Below are 18,708 nucleotides of genomic sequence, written 5' to 3'. Positions count from 1 at the left end.
AGTAAATACAGCTTTGGGTTGCAGAAGCATATAGAGTGGCGATAAGGAGATGGGTTAACATCATGGACTAAAGAGACAGAGTTTCCCTTCCAACCTAAGTGATTTAGGGACAAGTTAATTAACCTCTATGCTTCAATTTCTCACCCATAGAATGGAGTTAATTATAGAACTTAGCTCTTAAAGCTATAAAGACTAAAGGAATTGGTGGATATATGGTGCCAGAATAGTGTCCAGCTAAGGCCTGTGCTAAGCACTAGGGATCCATTATCTCAGTAATCCTCACAATAATAAATGAAATCATATGATCATTATCCACATTTTACAGATGAGGAAACTGAGGCTCAGGTGGTTAAATATCTTTCCCAAGGTCTCTCAGACAGGGGTGGCAAAGCCAAAATTTGAACTGCGATCTCTCTAACCACGATGCTAGACTGTTGACCACCATGACCATTAACTGTAAGGTAAGCACTGGATCCCAAGAACAAGGCTGAAACCCATCCTGAGACCTGGATACATTAGAGCAACACTCGCGGCAAGAATGGCCTCACGAGATTCCCCAAGTGTTAGATGGAACTCCTTGAATTCCTGCTGCTGGAACATCATTGGTCCTGGGACCAAGGTGAAGTTGGTCCAGCAGTCAGGAGAGAAGAAATAAAGAGGCTCAGAACCAAGATGCATGGAGGAGCACCACACAGGCAAAATGGCAGGGCTCAGCATTTATTTCACCTTGACCTTCAGTGGAGGTCAAGTCATCCACCATGTGAGATTGTCCCCCACCCTCAGCCCTAAGTGGAGAGTCAGTGATCTGCTACAGCTGTCATGAAATATGGGCAGGTCCTAGGCTCTGCATCTGGCTTCACTCAAAGGTCTGTTAGTTACAAAGACTGGTACACCTCCTTACTGTAGCCAGCTTCTCACACAGAATTCCCTGGGGACCTCTCAGGACTGGGCCACAGCATCATCAGTCTCATTCTGACTCCTGTTCAGGGCGATGGAATTAGGTGGAATTGACTCCATCTGCTAATTCACCCAGGGAGATCATAACCTCTGCCATATTTCACTAGGTGGGGCTGTCAAATGTGTCCTTCAAACAAATTAATAAGCCTGTGAAACCCCCATTTAATCACAGAGAAGCAGACTTCCATATTGTAAAATATCTCCCCTCAAATTCCACAGACATATATGAGCAGAGGAATGCCTGTCTTTCTTTTGGGTTCTCTTGAGATCTACAAACTCTGTATATCCACATACAACTCCATCTGCAACAAGGGGCTGAGCAGTCCACTGAAATTACATGACTCACTGGAAGGCAGGAGCAGTGTCCACAATGGTTAGCACTCCAGACATTGCCATTTGTAAATGTCCCCTCAATAGCTCTAATACTGGCTGAGCCAGCTCTTCAGTGGCAAGCAGACGGGCAGTGGATAGGCATGTGGACTGCATGGTGATGGGGCAGTACCTAACTGCCTAAGCATGGGCTTTGGAGCGTGGCTGCTCTGCCATCCACCGCCTTCCAATGGGTGCTTTGGAGATCTCAGTTCTAACACAGGAAATTTGGAGATGAACATCCCACTAATGGGTTGTATGGTCTAGTGGAAAGCTGGATTTGTGGGTGTATTGTCAGTAATGCCTCTCCTGAGATACTGATGGTGCCCAACATGGAAGGGCACAAGAAAAGTCAATATGCTATAGTAAGCCAGAGAGCAGATTCAAAATGAGCCACACGAACAAGGGGTATGAGCTGCCAGAGAATGAAGTCAACCGCTTAAGATGGGAACAGAGCACAGAAAGCAAACAAGCAAGTCTGAGGCCAGTCTGAATGGAGAGGGCTCCCCGCTAAGCCCAGATTTTGCTCCAGTTTCCTGGGCCTGACTCCATTTAAAGGGTTTGGTATGGAAGAGGCAGAGTTCAATGTAAATTGGCTTATTTATAAGTCCCCATAACCACAAAGACATGTACTCGTATGCTCACCTAGGACCTTACCCATCATATTCGGACACTATCACCAAACAGCCTTTGTCCCCAAGCTATGTTAATGTTAATTTCACACATTTACAAATTCTGTTTTAGTTTACATTCCGGATTGTAAAATACGTAAAAGGCAGATGAAATTTTCCTTAATAGAAACGTTTTTCTTCAAGTGACCAGTAACACTCAGGTACTAAGACCCTACTAAACTATTCACATGATACCAGTGAAGAATTACTGAATTTGGTGGTGGACTCTTAGAAAAAGTCCGAGATGAAATGATCTACTTAAATAGGCACCTTTATTTATTTATTTGGGAACAATGCGCTTGTTCCTCCACAAGTTGCCACCAGAAATGTGTTATCTGAGAACAATGCTCTTTGTGAGTCCTCTGTGATATTGCTGAGCTGGCTTGTACAGAGTGTCTGCATCACAAAAGCACATCATTGAAATGCTTATCTTCCTGCATAGAAGCCAGCAAACCATTTGTTTTCCGTTTCGACTATCTATGCAAGTGCTACCCACACACGGAAGGGCAATAAATCCCAAAGCCTGACTAAATGTGTTGCTGTTGCTCTTCTGCATTTTTTATGGTCATCGTGGAGAAAACAACTTATTTCTACATTCATTGATGCATTTGGAGCCCAGGGTGCCAGTGGGACCCTTAGAAGATTGAACCAAATGTCTTCAAATAATTTCAGGCTTCACTTGGCATAGGACACTTCCATAAACAGACATAACTCTAATTCTGGATTCCTGAAGGAAAAGTATGAGCAGCTTGATTAAAAACAAATAGGTTAGGGCTTAATAGGATTCACGTTCTTCCCAGAGTGATCCACATAAACAAACAGCCAGTTCCTCCCAGGACTTCTTCCCCTGAGACTCCTAAGATCCTAGACTTCTGTTCTGCTGGGCACGTAAAAAGCAGCAGATGGGCATGGGTGACAGTTGCACGAAAAGGCCCTCCTGAGAGCCATAGAGAAAGAAATGTGTCCACACAGCACCGTGAGAGGACACTGTACGCCTGCTGTCTGTTCTTCAATCTGAGTTTTTCAATAACTTCCCAGAAAGGAAAAAGATATGCCTGCTGTCCAATCCAAAATGGACGGTGAACCATTGCACAAAGCTTCACCTCCACCCCTTCTAGAAAAGGGAGTCAGAGATTCCCAAATTAGTAACCACGTGTTATGTGTCTGGACATTTTGCTGTCTGTCATCCTGACATGACAAGAGGCCATGCTAAATTCAGGCTGGCTGTGAGAATTGGAAAGGCTGTCATTCCTTATGAAAACCGCTGTATCACTTCAATAAAGTGGCTGAAAAGATTCTGACTTCATCATACTATGAGGTGTGATAAAAAAAAATACGGTGAATGTTTAAATTAAAAATATACATATTACAGTAAAAGACACATTGCCATTAAAACCCCTCAAAATATTCCCCCTAGCTTCGAACACACTTATCCCATCGTTCTTGCCACTTTCTGAAGCAGTTCTGGAAGTCCTCTTTCATGAGTGTCTTTACTTTATCCTCCATCATGACAACGCTTCGTGTCACACTTCACTGCTGGTACAGCAATTTCTGTTAAATAAAAACATTACAATGCATCCTCATCCACCGTATTCACCGGATCTAGCACCAATCAACTTCTGGCTCTTCTTCAAGGTCAAAATGACCCTGAAAGGAAAATGTTTTGAATCGATTCAGGACATCGAAGCAGCCATAACAGCACAACTTAGACACTCACGAAAGAGGACTTCCAGAACTGCTTCAGAAAGTGGCAAGAATGATGGGACAAGTGTGTTTGCAGCGAGGGGGAATCTTGTGAAGGGGATTAATGGCAATGTGTCTTTTACTGTAATAATTTTTTTTTTAATTTAAATGTTCACTGTATTTTTTTTTTTATCATACCTTGTATTTCTCCTCTCTCCTGCGAAGGAAACAGCGTGGGTTCAGGTATACATGTAGCTGGTTTTAATGTACATCAAATGTTGGTTTCACATAAACCAACCAATAGTTAACTCATAAGTGAAAATAGCCTAACATCCCTTTTCCTTCTACATGTTTATGTTGCCTCCATCTGACTAAGATGGTACAATCACTGGCTTATTCTCATGTTTATTGCATGACCCAGAGAGTATCAGAGCAAAGCAGAAATATCTATCAAGCTTATCAAATCAAGACAATAGCTACTGCTGCACGCCAACAGAGCTGACTTTGGCTTTGACTGAGTGAAACGGTGACCCATGCAGGAATTTCAAGGTTGCTAAATGCTGGAATTCTGAAATCCATCCACATTATTCCAGCCATACTGGTTTCCCTCCCACACTTCGCTTTGAAATACAATGCGTCTCATCACTTATTCATTTAAAAACATTTAATGAGTACCTTCTTTGTACCAGACAAAATGCTGAGTGTCAGAAATGCAAATCTGAGTTGAGAAAAAATTCTCACCTTGAAAGAGGCTGGCGGTGGAGACAGAGGTACAAATAAATGGGTATGATCGTGTGAAATGTGCCCTAATCAAGGAGTATGAGGCTGTGCCAACGTTGTGGAAGGAGCAGATCCTCTTCCTGAAGGAACAAGGGCAGGACTCTCAGAGGATGTGGTCTTTCTATTTGCTCTCTCGGAGGGTTTCTGCCTTCAGGACCTACTGGGAAGAGAACAAATGCACACATAGCTATAATACGAAGCTATACTGGGAACTGCCATTAGAGATATAAGAACAAAGTGCTGAGACAGTTCAGACCAGAGGTGTCTCCACTGGAGAGGTCAAAGGAACTGAAATTTACAACAGGGCTTAAGGGATGAGAGGGTTTGTGCAAGCAGAGATGTGAGAACGGGTGAGCGGGTCTTGGACAAACAAAGAATGAGGTGCCCAGGGAGTTGGAGCACAGGCTCATGGCAGAGAATGTGGAGAATAAGCCTGAAAGCCAGGTTGAGGCAGGATTATAGAAGGCTTGGGAGTAGATAAAAACTTCATATGTTCTTGGACAGGCAAAATTTGTTCTCCGTTACTGCAAATTGTGCATCATGGCTTAAGGAAGAGTTTATTCCCATGGGAACACAAACATATTGTAATAATGCCCACCCTAAAACAAAAACAAGAACAAAAACAAACCAAAAAAACCTCATTTATCTCATATCTTCCTCCAGACACCAACCCTTTCTCTACCCTCCTTTTCTGCAAAGCTCCTTGAAAGAATTGTTGACATCTTATTTTCTCTTGAACCCACTTTGATGAGATTTTGCCCCACCCTCCACCAAAACAACCCCATGACTTCCAAATTACCCAATCAAGGGGTCAGTGCCCTTGACCTGTCAGAGGCCTTCGACCCATCTGATTGCCCTCACTTTCTTGTATCACGATAACTCTCGTCAGTCCTTTTCAGTCTCTTTTGCTGGTTTCTTGACTTCTCTCCACCCCCCAAGTGTCATCATGTTCCAGAACTTCTCTGACTTCACTCACTTCCTTAATGATCTAATCCAGTCGTGTGGCTTTAAATAGCACTGATAGATACACTGATAACTTCCAAATGTGTAAGTGCTCTTTACCTGAGCAATTTTTCAGGGTCACCTTTACAGCAAACAACCTTTAGGGATGAGGTAATTTCTTCCCCATCCCACCTCTGACAGAGTAGGCTTGCTTTCCCTTCTGATGAAAGTAGCTCAAGGTCACTCGCACTGTGTGTGCAGAGGTCCATCATGGCCCCCATGGCCATGGGGGAATACAGCAAAGAGATATGAAATTCAAGCTAAACACTGTGCTGTAAGTTATAAAGTCCTTCATTTCTCCCCAGTGTCAACTAAATAGCAAGAAGTTTACCTGTTAACTGGTACAAGTAAAAATCCCAAACCCTGCACAATTCTTGACATGAGGTAGCTATGCTTTCATCTGTAAGTAACTTTAACTCAAATAAATTACCTACAGAAGCTTCCTACTCACAAGTGTTCAAATTAATGGTTTTCATAGGGATAAAGTTCTATACAGAGTGAAGCATGTCAGCCTCTGCCTGCTTTCTATAAGTGGCTTTGGCCAAGACTTTTTATAGAATCGTTTTGGATTTGAGGAAAAATCGACTAACAAACAGCATTTTACAACCTGTATGTTAAATAGAGAAACTTCTGTCATTCCTATGGGTTCTCATAAGCTTCAGGGTTTAAAAGTTGTGAATGCTGGGAAATTTAGGGTACTAGATGGGGAGTTATTTTTCCTTTAAGGATCCTTTTGGCTTTCCTCAAGCTCAGCAATTCTCTCCCCATAAAGTTAGGTGTGAATGAGCTCTCCTTTCTGAGTTCCCTAGATGAGCTTTTGTCATCCTCTATTTCACCTTAAAGTGATCCTTGAAGACACTCATGCTTTGAGAAATAACTCATTTCTTTGATTCATTCGTACTAAAACCCACAGTTAGCAGGACACACAACCAGTGGTTCTGTCCTAGTATCTGCATGTGTGAAATTTAATCCTATCGATCCTTACACAGGCCTGCTGGCCAACACAAATCGATCTCATATACAAATCCTACTTGCAAAAACTAATCAAAAGGTGGTGTTGGATTCTAGTCTTCTGTCATTTGCATTCACTTAATGTATAAAAAAGATGGTATTTTTGCAGTCAGAGTTTACAAGACACAGGAAAATATCATTTAAATGTGACTGTGAAGATGAGTGGTTTTAATGGAAGAGGGAAAAACTGTCTTTAAAATAAATGACTCTTTCAAAACTTTATTAAAAGCAGAAATAATTGGGATTATTATCCTGATGTTATTTTTTATTTTGTGTGGTTTGCTATTGGCGAGAATGCATTATATTACATTTCCTGGAGATTAACAGAAAGCCACAGGGACTATTTCAACTCAGATTCTAGGAAACTAAGAACACAACACAACAGTCAACCATCTACTAATTGGTGATTAAGAAGATGCCTAAACAGGTTCTCATGAGAATAACATTATTAATTAATAATAACAGCAGTTTGGTTAATCACAATAGCAAAAGTAATTTTAGGATAAATATTTTATTAGTGTACCCATCAATAAAGCAAAAGTAAAAGGATACATTTTAATTAGTTCATTTGTTATAAGATCGAGATTATGGCTGGCAAATTCTGTTTGAGGACCTGGAGAATGATCTAATATTTCTGGTATGGCATGTCTTTATCTTACTGTTTCCAGCTAATGGTACCGTGTATTTCAATTACCTAGCCAATATTCCTTTCTTGTCATCTATCAAGATACTACTAAAGTCCATTAGTGAACAATTGGATTTGACAAATTTTACGTTGCTATACATTGCTGTGTTCTTGTAAAAGTTGGTGTTCTCACATTTCGTTAGGAAAAAAAAAATTCACTAAATAGGGAAGGAAAATGTGCTGTCATTATAATTAAGAACATGATCTTACTTTCTGTCACTCAAAAGACTCGTTTGGAAAAGGAGAAGAAAGAAATATACTGACCAGTTCTCTTCAGTACATAGGCAATGAATCTTTTCAGAAAACATAGTAACCCAAAATCTTTAGAATACGCCTACAAGGGAAGACATACAAAATAACTTAAGTAAAAACGTATTTCTAAAACAAGTATTTCAATAAGCTTGCTCTCATTTGCCTTTATAAAAGTACATCTGTGATCATCTTCTTATACATTCCTTCTAACTTGTTCAATTTCTCATCCTAACCCTAGACCTCTCCCAAAATTCCAACTGCACTTACTCAAATGATGAAATCAGAACTATCTAACTTGCATTTGTTTTTTTCAGTATAGCCAGCTGGTCAACCGCTTTTTTTTTAGCCTAGCAGGGAATTTGCATTGGCATTATTAAGAAGTTTCCTTAAAAAAAAAAAAAGTAAAACTTTATTTTCTATTATAAATATTTCTTAGAGGGTGCTTAGATTTGTATATTAAATGTATAAATAAGTAACTACGCAATTTATGGTACAGCCATTAGCAATTAATATTTTTCAGTCCTCATAACATCTGGAAGGAAAACCAGAGGTTAGAGGGTAGATTTAGTTTTAGGTCAAAATTTTTTTATCGTGATGGAATTTTTTTATCAACCCCATCAAATTAACTACATATGGATATGTGAAAACAGTGTTTCAGCATTAAGTTCACTGAGTTTGCTCTCAAGGGGCCTTCCCATCAATCCTCTGGGCTTTCTTCCAGTAAATGCCAATGAACCAACCAGTAAATGCTGATGGACCCAGCATGCCAAATGGAATGAGCTAATGTTAGAAGACACCAAAATATGTCCCCTGTCAAAGAGGCTAATAATATGCTAATATATACTTTAGCTATCACTGTCATCTCAAAAGATATCAATGAAGACAAAATAATAATTTGTCTTACTTTAAATCAACATAAAAATGTAGATAAAGTTATATTTTTTCTAAAGAAGTATATAGTCTATTAAGAAAGTCAAACAAATAATATTCATTGGAGTATTGAGCTATCATGAAGGACTTAGCTTTATACTAGAAAAGTCCTATAGCACTCAATCAAAATATTTGATTTATCTTTACTTACATCTTACCTATACAAATAAAAATAATGATTTATAAGATTTTACTTACCTGACTTTTCTGTGGAAGAAAAATTACTGGGATACAAAAGCTATCAAACAACTGTGGGTTTACTATTCAATAAGCAACTTCCAAGATAAAATAAACAATGAATGTAGCATCTAAATTTCAGTCTGTAACCAAAGTAACAAGACTAGTTCAGAATTTTTTCTATTACATGATTCATTCTGTTACTACCCTTCTCCTTGCAAAGCAACTGGAAGAGACCCATAGTATCAGTCATCTCAAGTCACACTGGATCTTGATCTGTTTTATTGTCACTTGGTCTCTAGCTCTTTAGGATTCAAGAGATAGCTGATTTTTTCTCTGTTACTAGAACTCATGTTACCTGAATTCACTGAACTGTTCTTCAAGCAAAAGGGTCATCTTCAAAGTAAGTTCTCCAAAGTAGGGCATATGCATGCAAAGAGGTACATAAAATATCCAAAATGGAACACATGTACTAAAAGGAGTGAACTAGACAATCCATGGGAGCGTAAGGAGAAATTATTACTTCTGTGTCTATTTATCTTTATCTAAAAACCTAAGAAAATGGCCTTTACCGATATCTAGCATGTGGTTTAGCACTGGTAGGCTCACTAGGACTCTAGGACTATATGTGAGAAAGTTGCTTGTGTTACTGAGGTAGTAGAAATGTCCTATGAGGAAACACGAGCTCCCCTGTATGATGGGATTAATGGTGAGACGCATGTTGACTGTATTACGATGAATTACAATCTTTGTCTGCTGGGTTAAGAACATTGCTTATTTTTAAGAACATTAATGCTCACAAAATGGTCATGTGTCTTAAAACTTCCCCTAAAAGAATCCATGGGTTGAAGATAAAATCAATTATGGACACATGCATGGAAAAAAATTCTTAAATAGTACAGCTGACATGTACCCTCTTCCTCATATAAACTCTGTGTCAGCCTCAATACAAAATAACCAATGATGATCTAATCAAAGGGAAAAGACAATACCCTCAAAGTTTAAATTGTCAAGGAAACTATTTGAAATATGTACTATTTAAAAGAATTATGTTCAGCTTGTAGATATATATTTATAGTAAAGGTGTAAAAACATAGACTAGATGTACAAACAGCAAATTGATGATAGTTGTTTTCTCTCCAATATGGCATTTCCTGAGAGCAATGGATTGATATGCAAATTGACTTCTCAAAGATTCCTTTCAAGTAATTTTTTTTTTAATTAGGATGCTATGATTTTACTTCATATATTAAAACTTAAATAATTTCCTCAGTATCACTTCTCCTTCTCCACTCTGGCCTAAATTGTGCAGAGAATCTACCAAGAACCGAAAACACAAGTTCACAGATGTGATAGGCAGAATAATGGTCCCTCAAAGATATCCATATCTTAATCTCCAAAAAGGAATGAATTAAGGTTGCTAATCAGGTGACCGTAAAATAAGGAGATTATCCTGGATTATCCAGGAAGGTCCAGTGTAATCATAAGGGTCCTTCAAAGTGGAACCGGATGGTGGAAGGCGGAGAACCAGGGACATGGCAGCATAAGGACTCAGTTCTAGGTTGCTGGCTTGGGATATGAAAAATGGGGTCATAAGCAAATGAATGAAGGCATCCTGTAGAAATTGAAATAGGCAAGGAAACAGATTTTGCCAGATATTCCAGGAGTGCAGCCTTGCTGACACCTTAATGTTATCCCAAAGAAATCCATTTCTGACTTGTCACCTCCAGAACTGTAAGATAATAAATTTGTATTGTTTTCACCTATACAGTTGTAGTAATTTGTTACAGCAATAATTGAAAATTAATACAAGAAAGTTCTCGAGTTAAACACACAAACACACACACACGCACACACATCTAACTAGAAAGTTATTTGTTGGCAGAGGTCTTCTAATATATGGTTTACTAAGGAAACATCCCCCAGTTATGAAGCCACCAATATCACTTGCTGACATAAAGAAAAACATTTCAATAAATATAGCAAAATCTTAGTGTATATATATACCCCACAAGATTTCATACAAATTAATGAAAACAGCATCGAGTTAATAAATGGGTAAAGGACTTCTGCAAATAATTTGGAAAAGAAAAAATATAAATGGCTAATAAAATACGAAATTGTTTTAGATGAAATAAAACATTGCAAATTAAACAATGAAGAGAAGCTATTTTGTCTATTATATTGACACATTTTTTAAAATAAAAAAATCCTATGCTACGAAGTGTTATGATAAAATAAGCATTGTCATTCACTGTTATAGTAGGATAAAAGATTATATAAACATTTGGAAAAGCAATTTAACAATGTGTAAAAATATTTATAACTCATTTGGGAATCAGATAGCCCAAAATATAGAAAAAGCATTAATATTCATCATAACAGTATCTATAATATGAAACTTTGAAAATAGTGTTCAATAATAGATTGCTTAAATACATTACAGTATGTTTAAATTATGCAAATGTATGTAGTTAATAATTAAGTTAATGCACAGTATTGACATGAGTCATAAGAATATAAATAAGGTATATAACAACTATGAGAAAAAGGGCTGGAAGAAAATCCATTAGGAAGTTTTTAATAATAGGATCATAGGCCATTTATTTATTTATTTATTTTTATTAAATTTATTGGGGTGACAATTGTTAGTAAAATTACATAGATTTCAGGTGTACAATTCTGTATTACATCATCTATAAATCCCATTGTGTGTTCATCACCCAGAGTCAGTTCTCCTTCTATCACCATATATTCGATCCCCCTTACCGTCATCTCCTTCGATAGATGAATGGATAAAGAAGTTGTGGTATATATACACAATGGAATACTATTCGGCGGTAAAAGATGATATAGGAACATTTGTGACAACATGGATGGATCTTGAGAGTGTAATGCTGAGCGAAATAAGTCAGACTGAAAAAGCAGAGAACCATGTGATTTCACTGATATGTGGTATATAAACCAAAAGCAACAAAAGAACATTTCTTTCTTCTGTATGTAACTGGTTTATTGAATGCGCTGGACTTGTACAATACAGTTAAAAGGCATTTCATTCTTCCTCCCACTGCCCCTTCAAGTACACTTTGTGGTCTTGGTCTGTCTCACCTTTTGGGTCACATTTCAGGCAGAATTTTTAGCTTTTTTGGTCCCTCATAGATATTAGAAAGCCTAGCCCATAATATCAAAAAGATAAAATGTAAAAAATGTTGCAAAGAATATGGAGAAAAGGAAACCTCATATGCTGTTGGTGGAAGTGTAAGTTGGTACAGCCACTGTGGAAAACAATATGGAGATTCCTCAAAAAAGTAAGAACTATGACATCATCCAGTTATTCCAATTCTGAGTATTTATCCAAAGAATATAATGACACTAATTCAAAAAGATATGTGCACCTCCATGTTCATTGTAGCATTATTTATAATAACCAAGATATAGAAACAACCTAAGTGTCCATCCATGGATGAATGGATAAAGACATTGTGGTATATATATATGTAACAACTTCTGTATATACACACACACACACAATGGAATACTACTCAGCCATAAAAAAGAATGAAATCTTGCCATTTGTGTCAACATGGATGGACTGCAAGAGTATTATGCTAAGTGAAATAAGCCAGACAGAGAAAGACAAATATCATATGATTTTACTCATATGTGGAATCTAAAAATACAAAACAAACAAAACAAAAACAAACTCATAGATACAGAGAACATATTGGTGGTTACCAGAGGAAAAGAGCATTCTGAGGAGGGAGGAATGGGTGAAAGGGGTCGACTGCACAGTGATGAATGGAGACTAGAATTTTGGTGATGATCACTTTGTAGTGTATACAGATGTCAAGTTATAATGTTGTACACTGAAACTTATACAATATTACATATCAATGTTACCTGTATTATTAAAAAATAAATAAATGAATCCCAGGCCAGTGCAAACTCTCATCTACTTAGATTCTGCTCCTTAGCTTGGGTCTGATTTCAAGTTGCAGATCTGCAATGAGGAAGCGACCCACAGCTGCCTTCTCTTCTCACTCCACTTCTCTCTGCACTTACCAGCTGCTCTTACGTGTTATTCGAAGGATGAAGTGGAAGGAGGACTCATGGGAGAAGAGAGGAGGAACAAGGTCTTACATGGCTGTTGTAATCTAGCAGGAGGTGCTCTCTGGGTGTAACAGATTCCAAATGAGATTCTTCCTTTTGTGGGTACTTTTGTGGGTTCATCAGCCCTCCTTTAGGATTCTTCCTGTTTCTCTAAATGTTCAGCCTCTCTGCTGGCCACTTAACACTCCTACTCATCTTCTATGCACCAGCATCATTCTTCTGAGATCATCTGTCCTTGGCAGGAAGTCCTCTGAGTGGGGCCCAACTCCAGAACAGCACCACCAGCTGTCTGTCTCCAAAAGGCTTCTAGACTAAGGACACACATACACGTGTGTTGCCACACCCGCCCAGCCCTGCCTCTTCACACTCTGTCCCCAAAAGCTCGTTTAGCCACAGTCCCTCACCTTTTGACTTTTCCAAGTGTGATTTAGGTGCCAAGTACCTGTGTTCCCAAATTACAAGAACCATGTCAAACTCCCTATGTGTCATGCAGGGTGTCATGTGGGGTCTCTGGTCCCGCTCCCCACATAAGAACACAGGACATGGTGAGGCCAAAAAGGAGGACCCACGAAGCCATAGATAGGGGAGTCATACCACTATAGTCTCGCTGGTGGCTGGGTTGGAGACACAGGAAGCAGGAACCACACTATCCGCAACCTGCTGTCCACTTCTCTCTGCCAACCAACCTCACTTGCTAGCTACAATCCACCATGCTAACTGCAATCCGCTTTTGCTAGCTCAGCCACCATCTGCTTGCTAGCCCCCATTTTTCTTGCTAGCCCCCATTTTCCTGCTAGCATAGCCACAGCAGTTATATTAGTGGCCAATGGCTCACTGGTTACAGCTGACGGCCAACTAGCCACAGATGATGGCCATGCAATCACAGTTGATGGCCATTTACTACCCGAGTGAGCACCTTTCCACGTGAGGGCAAGAACCTGGAAACTGCACTCTTGGCTCTGTCTCCACACCATGTTTGTGGTTCCCTGAAGTACTCGCTCATTTGGTTTGAGATGAAGACAGATGCCCAGTGGGGTGAGAGGACCTGTGGGGCAGTCCCAGAGAGCACTTTCCAGGCTCTCAGCCTCACATGGAAAGGTGCTGGCTCAGTTATTAGATGGCCATCAGCTGTAATCAGATGGCCATCCACTGTGGCTGGGTGGCCATCAGCTGTAACCAGTTAGCCATTAGTCACTAATATAATTGCGGTGGCTATGCTAGGAGGTTGGTTGGTTGGCTGGTTAGCAGGCAGAGAAGTGGACGGCGGATTGCAGCTAGCAAGTGGGGTTGGTTGGTTGGCAGAGAAGCAGATGGCAGGTTGTGGATCGTGTGGATCCTGCTTCCTGTGTCTCCAACCCAGCTGCCAGCAAGAATATAGTGGTATGAACCCCCTATCCATGACTCCATGGGTGTTCCTTTTTGGCCTCACCATGTCCTGCATTCTTGTGCAGGGAGCGGGACCAGAGACCCCGCATGACAGACCCTTTTGCTCTCTGGCAACATCCTCTATATAAGTCCGTCTCTCTCAGCTCTCATCCTCTGAGGGACTTTTCGACCTTTATCTAGACTGTAAATGTGGATAATGAGTTCAGAGTCCTCATCTACCTGGGCAGTCATAAACACCAGCTGTATTGTTCTCTGCATTCAGCCTTCGACACTGCAACTATCAGAAAAGTTTCCTTCCCAAATGTTATTTTATACAGAAAGAGGGGGAGACAGACTTTAACAATGGAGAGAAAAGCAAGAAGACAGACTATATAACAGCTATTGAGGTAACTCTTTTTCATCAAAGTACTTTTCAGAGTAATTTTAGCCCAAACTAGATTCAATGACAATTTTGTCCTCCAAGAATTTCAGTGTCTCTGGCTCTAAAGAATAAAAATTGTCTTCTCAGTATAATAAGGGAAAAAAGCAATATGAAAAGCTAGAAAGTGTACACTCTGACATCTATGTTTATTCTTTTAACCACTAGTATCCAAAGTATAAATGATATTTTCTATTTTATTTTATGATGAATACCTGAAAGTTAATAGATTTTTCTTATGACATAATCAACAAAACAATTTAGTATTTAAATAGAATTGATATTCTCTGTGCATTTTAAGTAATTAAGTAGATAATTGGTATTTAATTATAATTAACATATTTTGATTCCTTTTGTGGTTATTAAACATTAAATTAGTTGTAGTAATAAGGAGTGCTGCTACAAATTGCTCTATAAATAGTCAAACTTAAAAATATATGTTATGAATAATCCGTGGTGATTTTTAAATATAAGACCTATAAAAATATATATATGTGTATATATATATATATATATATATATATATATATATATATATATATATATAATGTAAATCCAAATCAAAATCTAAATGAAATATATAGAATTGGGGTTTTTATTTCCCATTCATGTATACATTTTTTAGAACACTACTAAAGCTCAGTAGAAATTAAAAGCCCCTTTAAAATCATGGCTATTATTTAAAAACAAGTTTTTTTCCTAGTACAAATTCATAGAGGTTACTACTATAAATTTTTTATCTATTGAATTATATAGACTCTTCAATTATGGACATTTGGCATAAATTCTTAAGATACATTGTTTGTTTTTTCTCCTTTGCAGTTGGTCGGTTTTGTGTATGCCTGTTATGTGATCAGTATTTTCATGGAAGAAGAGGACACCTGTAAGTATTGTTATATCTCCCTGTGGGTTGATTTTGGATGACATATAGCTTCCAAAAGAAATCATTAAAAGGCTATGAAATTATTCCTACTTGGAATTTAAAATGACTGAACTCAGCATAGTAAATTTACAGTCAAACGTTTACAAACCAAACTTCACACCAATAAGATAGCACTTATTGAAACTCCGAATCCAAGTTGTGTGGGAAGATGCCCACAGACATGGAAGCCTATGGATTGCTGTCATATCATGTGTTAGTAACTTTTCATCAGAGATCTCAACATTATGCTGAGTAGAAAATTCAGGGTTGTTTTATCCATCACCAACTGTAAGTATGCTGGCTGCAGAATTTTGAAATCTGACTAATAGCAATAACATCAATATATTACAGAAGATCTATATGTATATGAACTATATAAAATGCTCTGAGAGAACTAAAAATGACAACCTTTAAGGCAAGATGTAAAAAAAGAGAGACTGCTGAGAAAGAATTAATGGGATGCTAAAAAGCTAAGTAGTCACATTTTAACAGAAAACTCAGAAAAAGACATACATGACCTGAAGTTATGTAGGAAGAGGTTTTGCAGAGTGGCATTTATTAAGAACTTGCCTGCTAATGTACAAGGCACTTCTTGGCACAGTTCTGTTATGGGCCATATAACACCAAAGAAAATTTTAATTTATTTTAAAAATAATAGTTATTAGGTAAACAAATAACAGCCAACCATACCAGAGATTTGGTTATGTCATTGCAATTACTGCCAGAGTTGTAAAGTTGACTCTTTAACAAAATGAGAATGAGTGTCTAACTAGCCATTATAACTTCTTTCTAGAACACCACTCCAAGGGGGTCTGGTGAGTGCTTCCCACCAAGCAGATGCAGTGCTTGACATATGAACTGGGATCCAGTTAACAATGAGCTCTCATCTCAATTTATTTGACCAAAGGGAAGAAATATTAGATTAAAATCATCATGCAGTGAAAACATGCAAACAGATTGCATCTTATCTTTTATGCTTGCTTGAGGGAATGTTTTTGGGTTTTTTTAATGCTAGATGAGCCAGAAAGTTTCTGACATTTCAAAAGTACATTTGTAATGGCAACACTTCCCACTAAGCTGTTAACTTCAAAGAGTCTCTTTTTGTGAGTTCTACTAGTAGTTCCACAATCTGACAAAGTTGATAAACAGAAAGTCAGTAGACAGCTTCCAAAGACACAGGTAAGACAGGCTGCACAGCCAGAAACAGCTGGTCAAATATGAACAATTTTAACTGGAATTTGGACCTAAAGGAAAGTATTAGAATTGGAGGTGAATAAGTACTTCAAAAAACTGGTATATTGAATGATAAATCTCAACTGATTTCCCTTGTGGTACTTTTGAGTAGGTACGGAAAGAGTCCTCTTTCTGTTCCTCCTCATCGATTCATGTTGGAGGCTCTCAAACAATGCTAATGCTCCATCCTACCTTCCTGTGTGAGAAAAAGCAGAATAATCAATAATCTTCTTTCATCTAGTAGAAAAAATAGAGAAAAGACTTTTCTTCAAGGCTTGTGATTTGAAGCAAAACTGGGTAATGCAAAATGACATGCAAAGTAAAAGGCTCATCTAAATTGGGTGAACGGTCTCTGACCTTCTATCAGCCTTGTTTTAGAATCATGTCAGTGTGTATGGATTGTATTGCTACTGGCAGATATCGTAGTTCCATTGACTTTGGTGTCTTTAATTAACTTAAGTTTCTGATAGAAATCTCTGAATCAGCTATTTTAATGCCCATCAAACTGGGATTGAAGCAGCTGCTAGCAGCCTATCCTATTAATGGTTTAATTCTGGTGTTTGTTATTTGGGCCATACATTAAGTTACCGAGAGACATCTGGATGTAGTAGCTGTGTTACCATCAATTCAAATAATACTTAAAGTCAGGAAGAGTCTTGGGTGCTCAAAACAAAGTCAGTGTGCCCGCCACCAACCTGACATGAAAATCTGCTGGAAGAGAGATGACCCTGAAAAACAATCACAAACCTTTTAGTCTGATAGTCCTCAAGCAAGGGTAATTTCTCATTTTTCATTGATAGAAATAGGAATCAAAAGTGCAGTTGTAATTAAATTGTCCCAAAGTCTTCAGAAGGCAGATGTGAGCAAACAAATGTATGAAACCAACTGCAGTGATCTCATAGACTAGTATAATCTGTGCCAACGCTTAGCTTTTGAGGGCAATAAGGAATTACCCTCGGCTTATGACATTACCATCCCACAGCCAAGAAGACCTGTCCGTTGAATGGTTTTTCCAAAATGTAAACATGAAATAAGAAAACAATACTGGGAGCTTTCCAATTTGTCTAAGCATACCTCTGGAAAGCTTCTTCAGAAAGGCAACTGCAAATCTATAATGTAATGCCCCAGTATTCTAGCAGACAATATGTCATGCATCATTTCGATTCTTATTCTAGCTAATGAAAAACCTCTGCATTATTCAAAATGCAAAGTCAAACCTTGTTCTTGGACTGAAAGCTGCCAGCCAGTCTTAAAAATTAATAAGAGCTGCCCGTTTCTCTCCTCTGCACTGCGTAAGTGGTTCTGGGAGACTAACATTCCAGTGACGGACATTTCTACGGGGTCATAAATGCTTGAGTAAACACTTATTTCCAGCCACCAACCTTCTTAGTTACTTCTTGGTATCTTTTGCTCACTATTTCTTATAATGACCATAATTGCAGGTCAATGACAAAGACGTAAAAAGCTCACCGAAGGAAGAGTGCTGCTGTGTGGGGGTCAATACTTCCATTACTCATTCTAATGAAAAAGCCTATTGATGTCCCTTCGTTTCATTTTTTTATTTCTTTTTAAAATAATCTATCAATCTCTATCAGCACTTTTGGGAGACCAGGATACTTGGAACTGTAATTGTAAAAACCTGTCAACATCTTGTTTGTGAATCATCTGTGGAAAATATATTTGTGGGCTTGTTACTATCTTGTCAGACTTCCAAAACAAAAACAAAAAAGTTCTAATTCAGGGAAGTGCGGAGGTAAGGCAAAAGATGCTAGAAAACAGTAGTAACTCATATAAATATTTTTTCAGAGGGTCTGTTGCTAGCGTTACTCCTTCTGATATTAGATTGCCAGTCACAGTCTGTTTGGGCTCACAAAGGCCAGTCTGGGTTGCACATGTTGAATGGTGGGACAAATGCATATTGAAAACCCTAACCGTTCGTTTTGAGAAGAAAATGAACCCCTCACATGTAGGTTAAATATTTCACATTGAAAAGTTCAAAATAGCTCTTTATGCAACCATCTGACCCTCACTAGTATATTTTTGGGAACTTTTCAGTGGAAGGAAGCACGACTACTGGAAAAAATATTCCACATCTCTACTGTTCCTTGAGGCTTCCTGCAGG

The 18,708-nt window shown here is 38.3% G+C and overlaps 1 protein-coding gene across 2 annotated transcripts in view; it reads left to right on the top strand.

The window, feature by feature from the left end:
• NKAIN3 (sodium/potassium transporting ATPase interacting 3) overlaps positions 1 to 18,708 on the top strand; it is a 533,326-nt gene that overhangs the window by 465,196 nt on the left and 49,422 nt on the right. For both annotated transcript variants that reach the window (XM_074319272.1, XM_074319271.1), the window contains exon 5: positions 15,254 to 15,314. In XM_074319272.1, coding sequence (XP_074175373.1) covers positions 15,254 to 15,314 — 61 coding nt within the window. The remainder of the gene's footprint in view (positions 1 to 15,253; positions 15,315 to 18,708) is intronic.

The sequence above is a fragment of the Rhinolophus sinicus genome, linkage group LG14 (assembly GCF_036562045.2).
Source record: "Rhinolophus sinicus isolate RSC01 linkage group LG14, ASM3656204v1, whole genome shotgun sequence".
Classification (NCBI taxonomy): Eukaryota; Metazoa; Chordata; class Mammalia; order Chiroptera; family Rhinolophidae; genus Rhinolophus; species Rhinolophus sinicus.
This window is presented reverse-complemented; position numbering and strand designations above follow the sequence as displayed.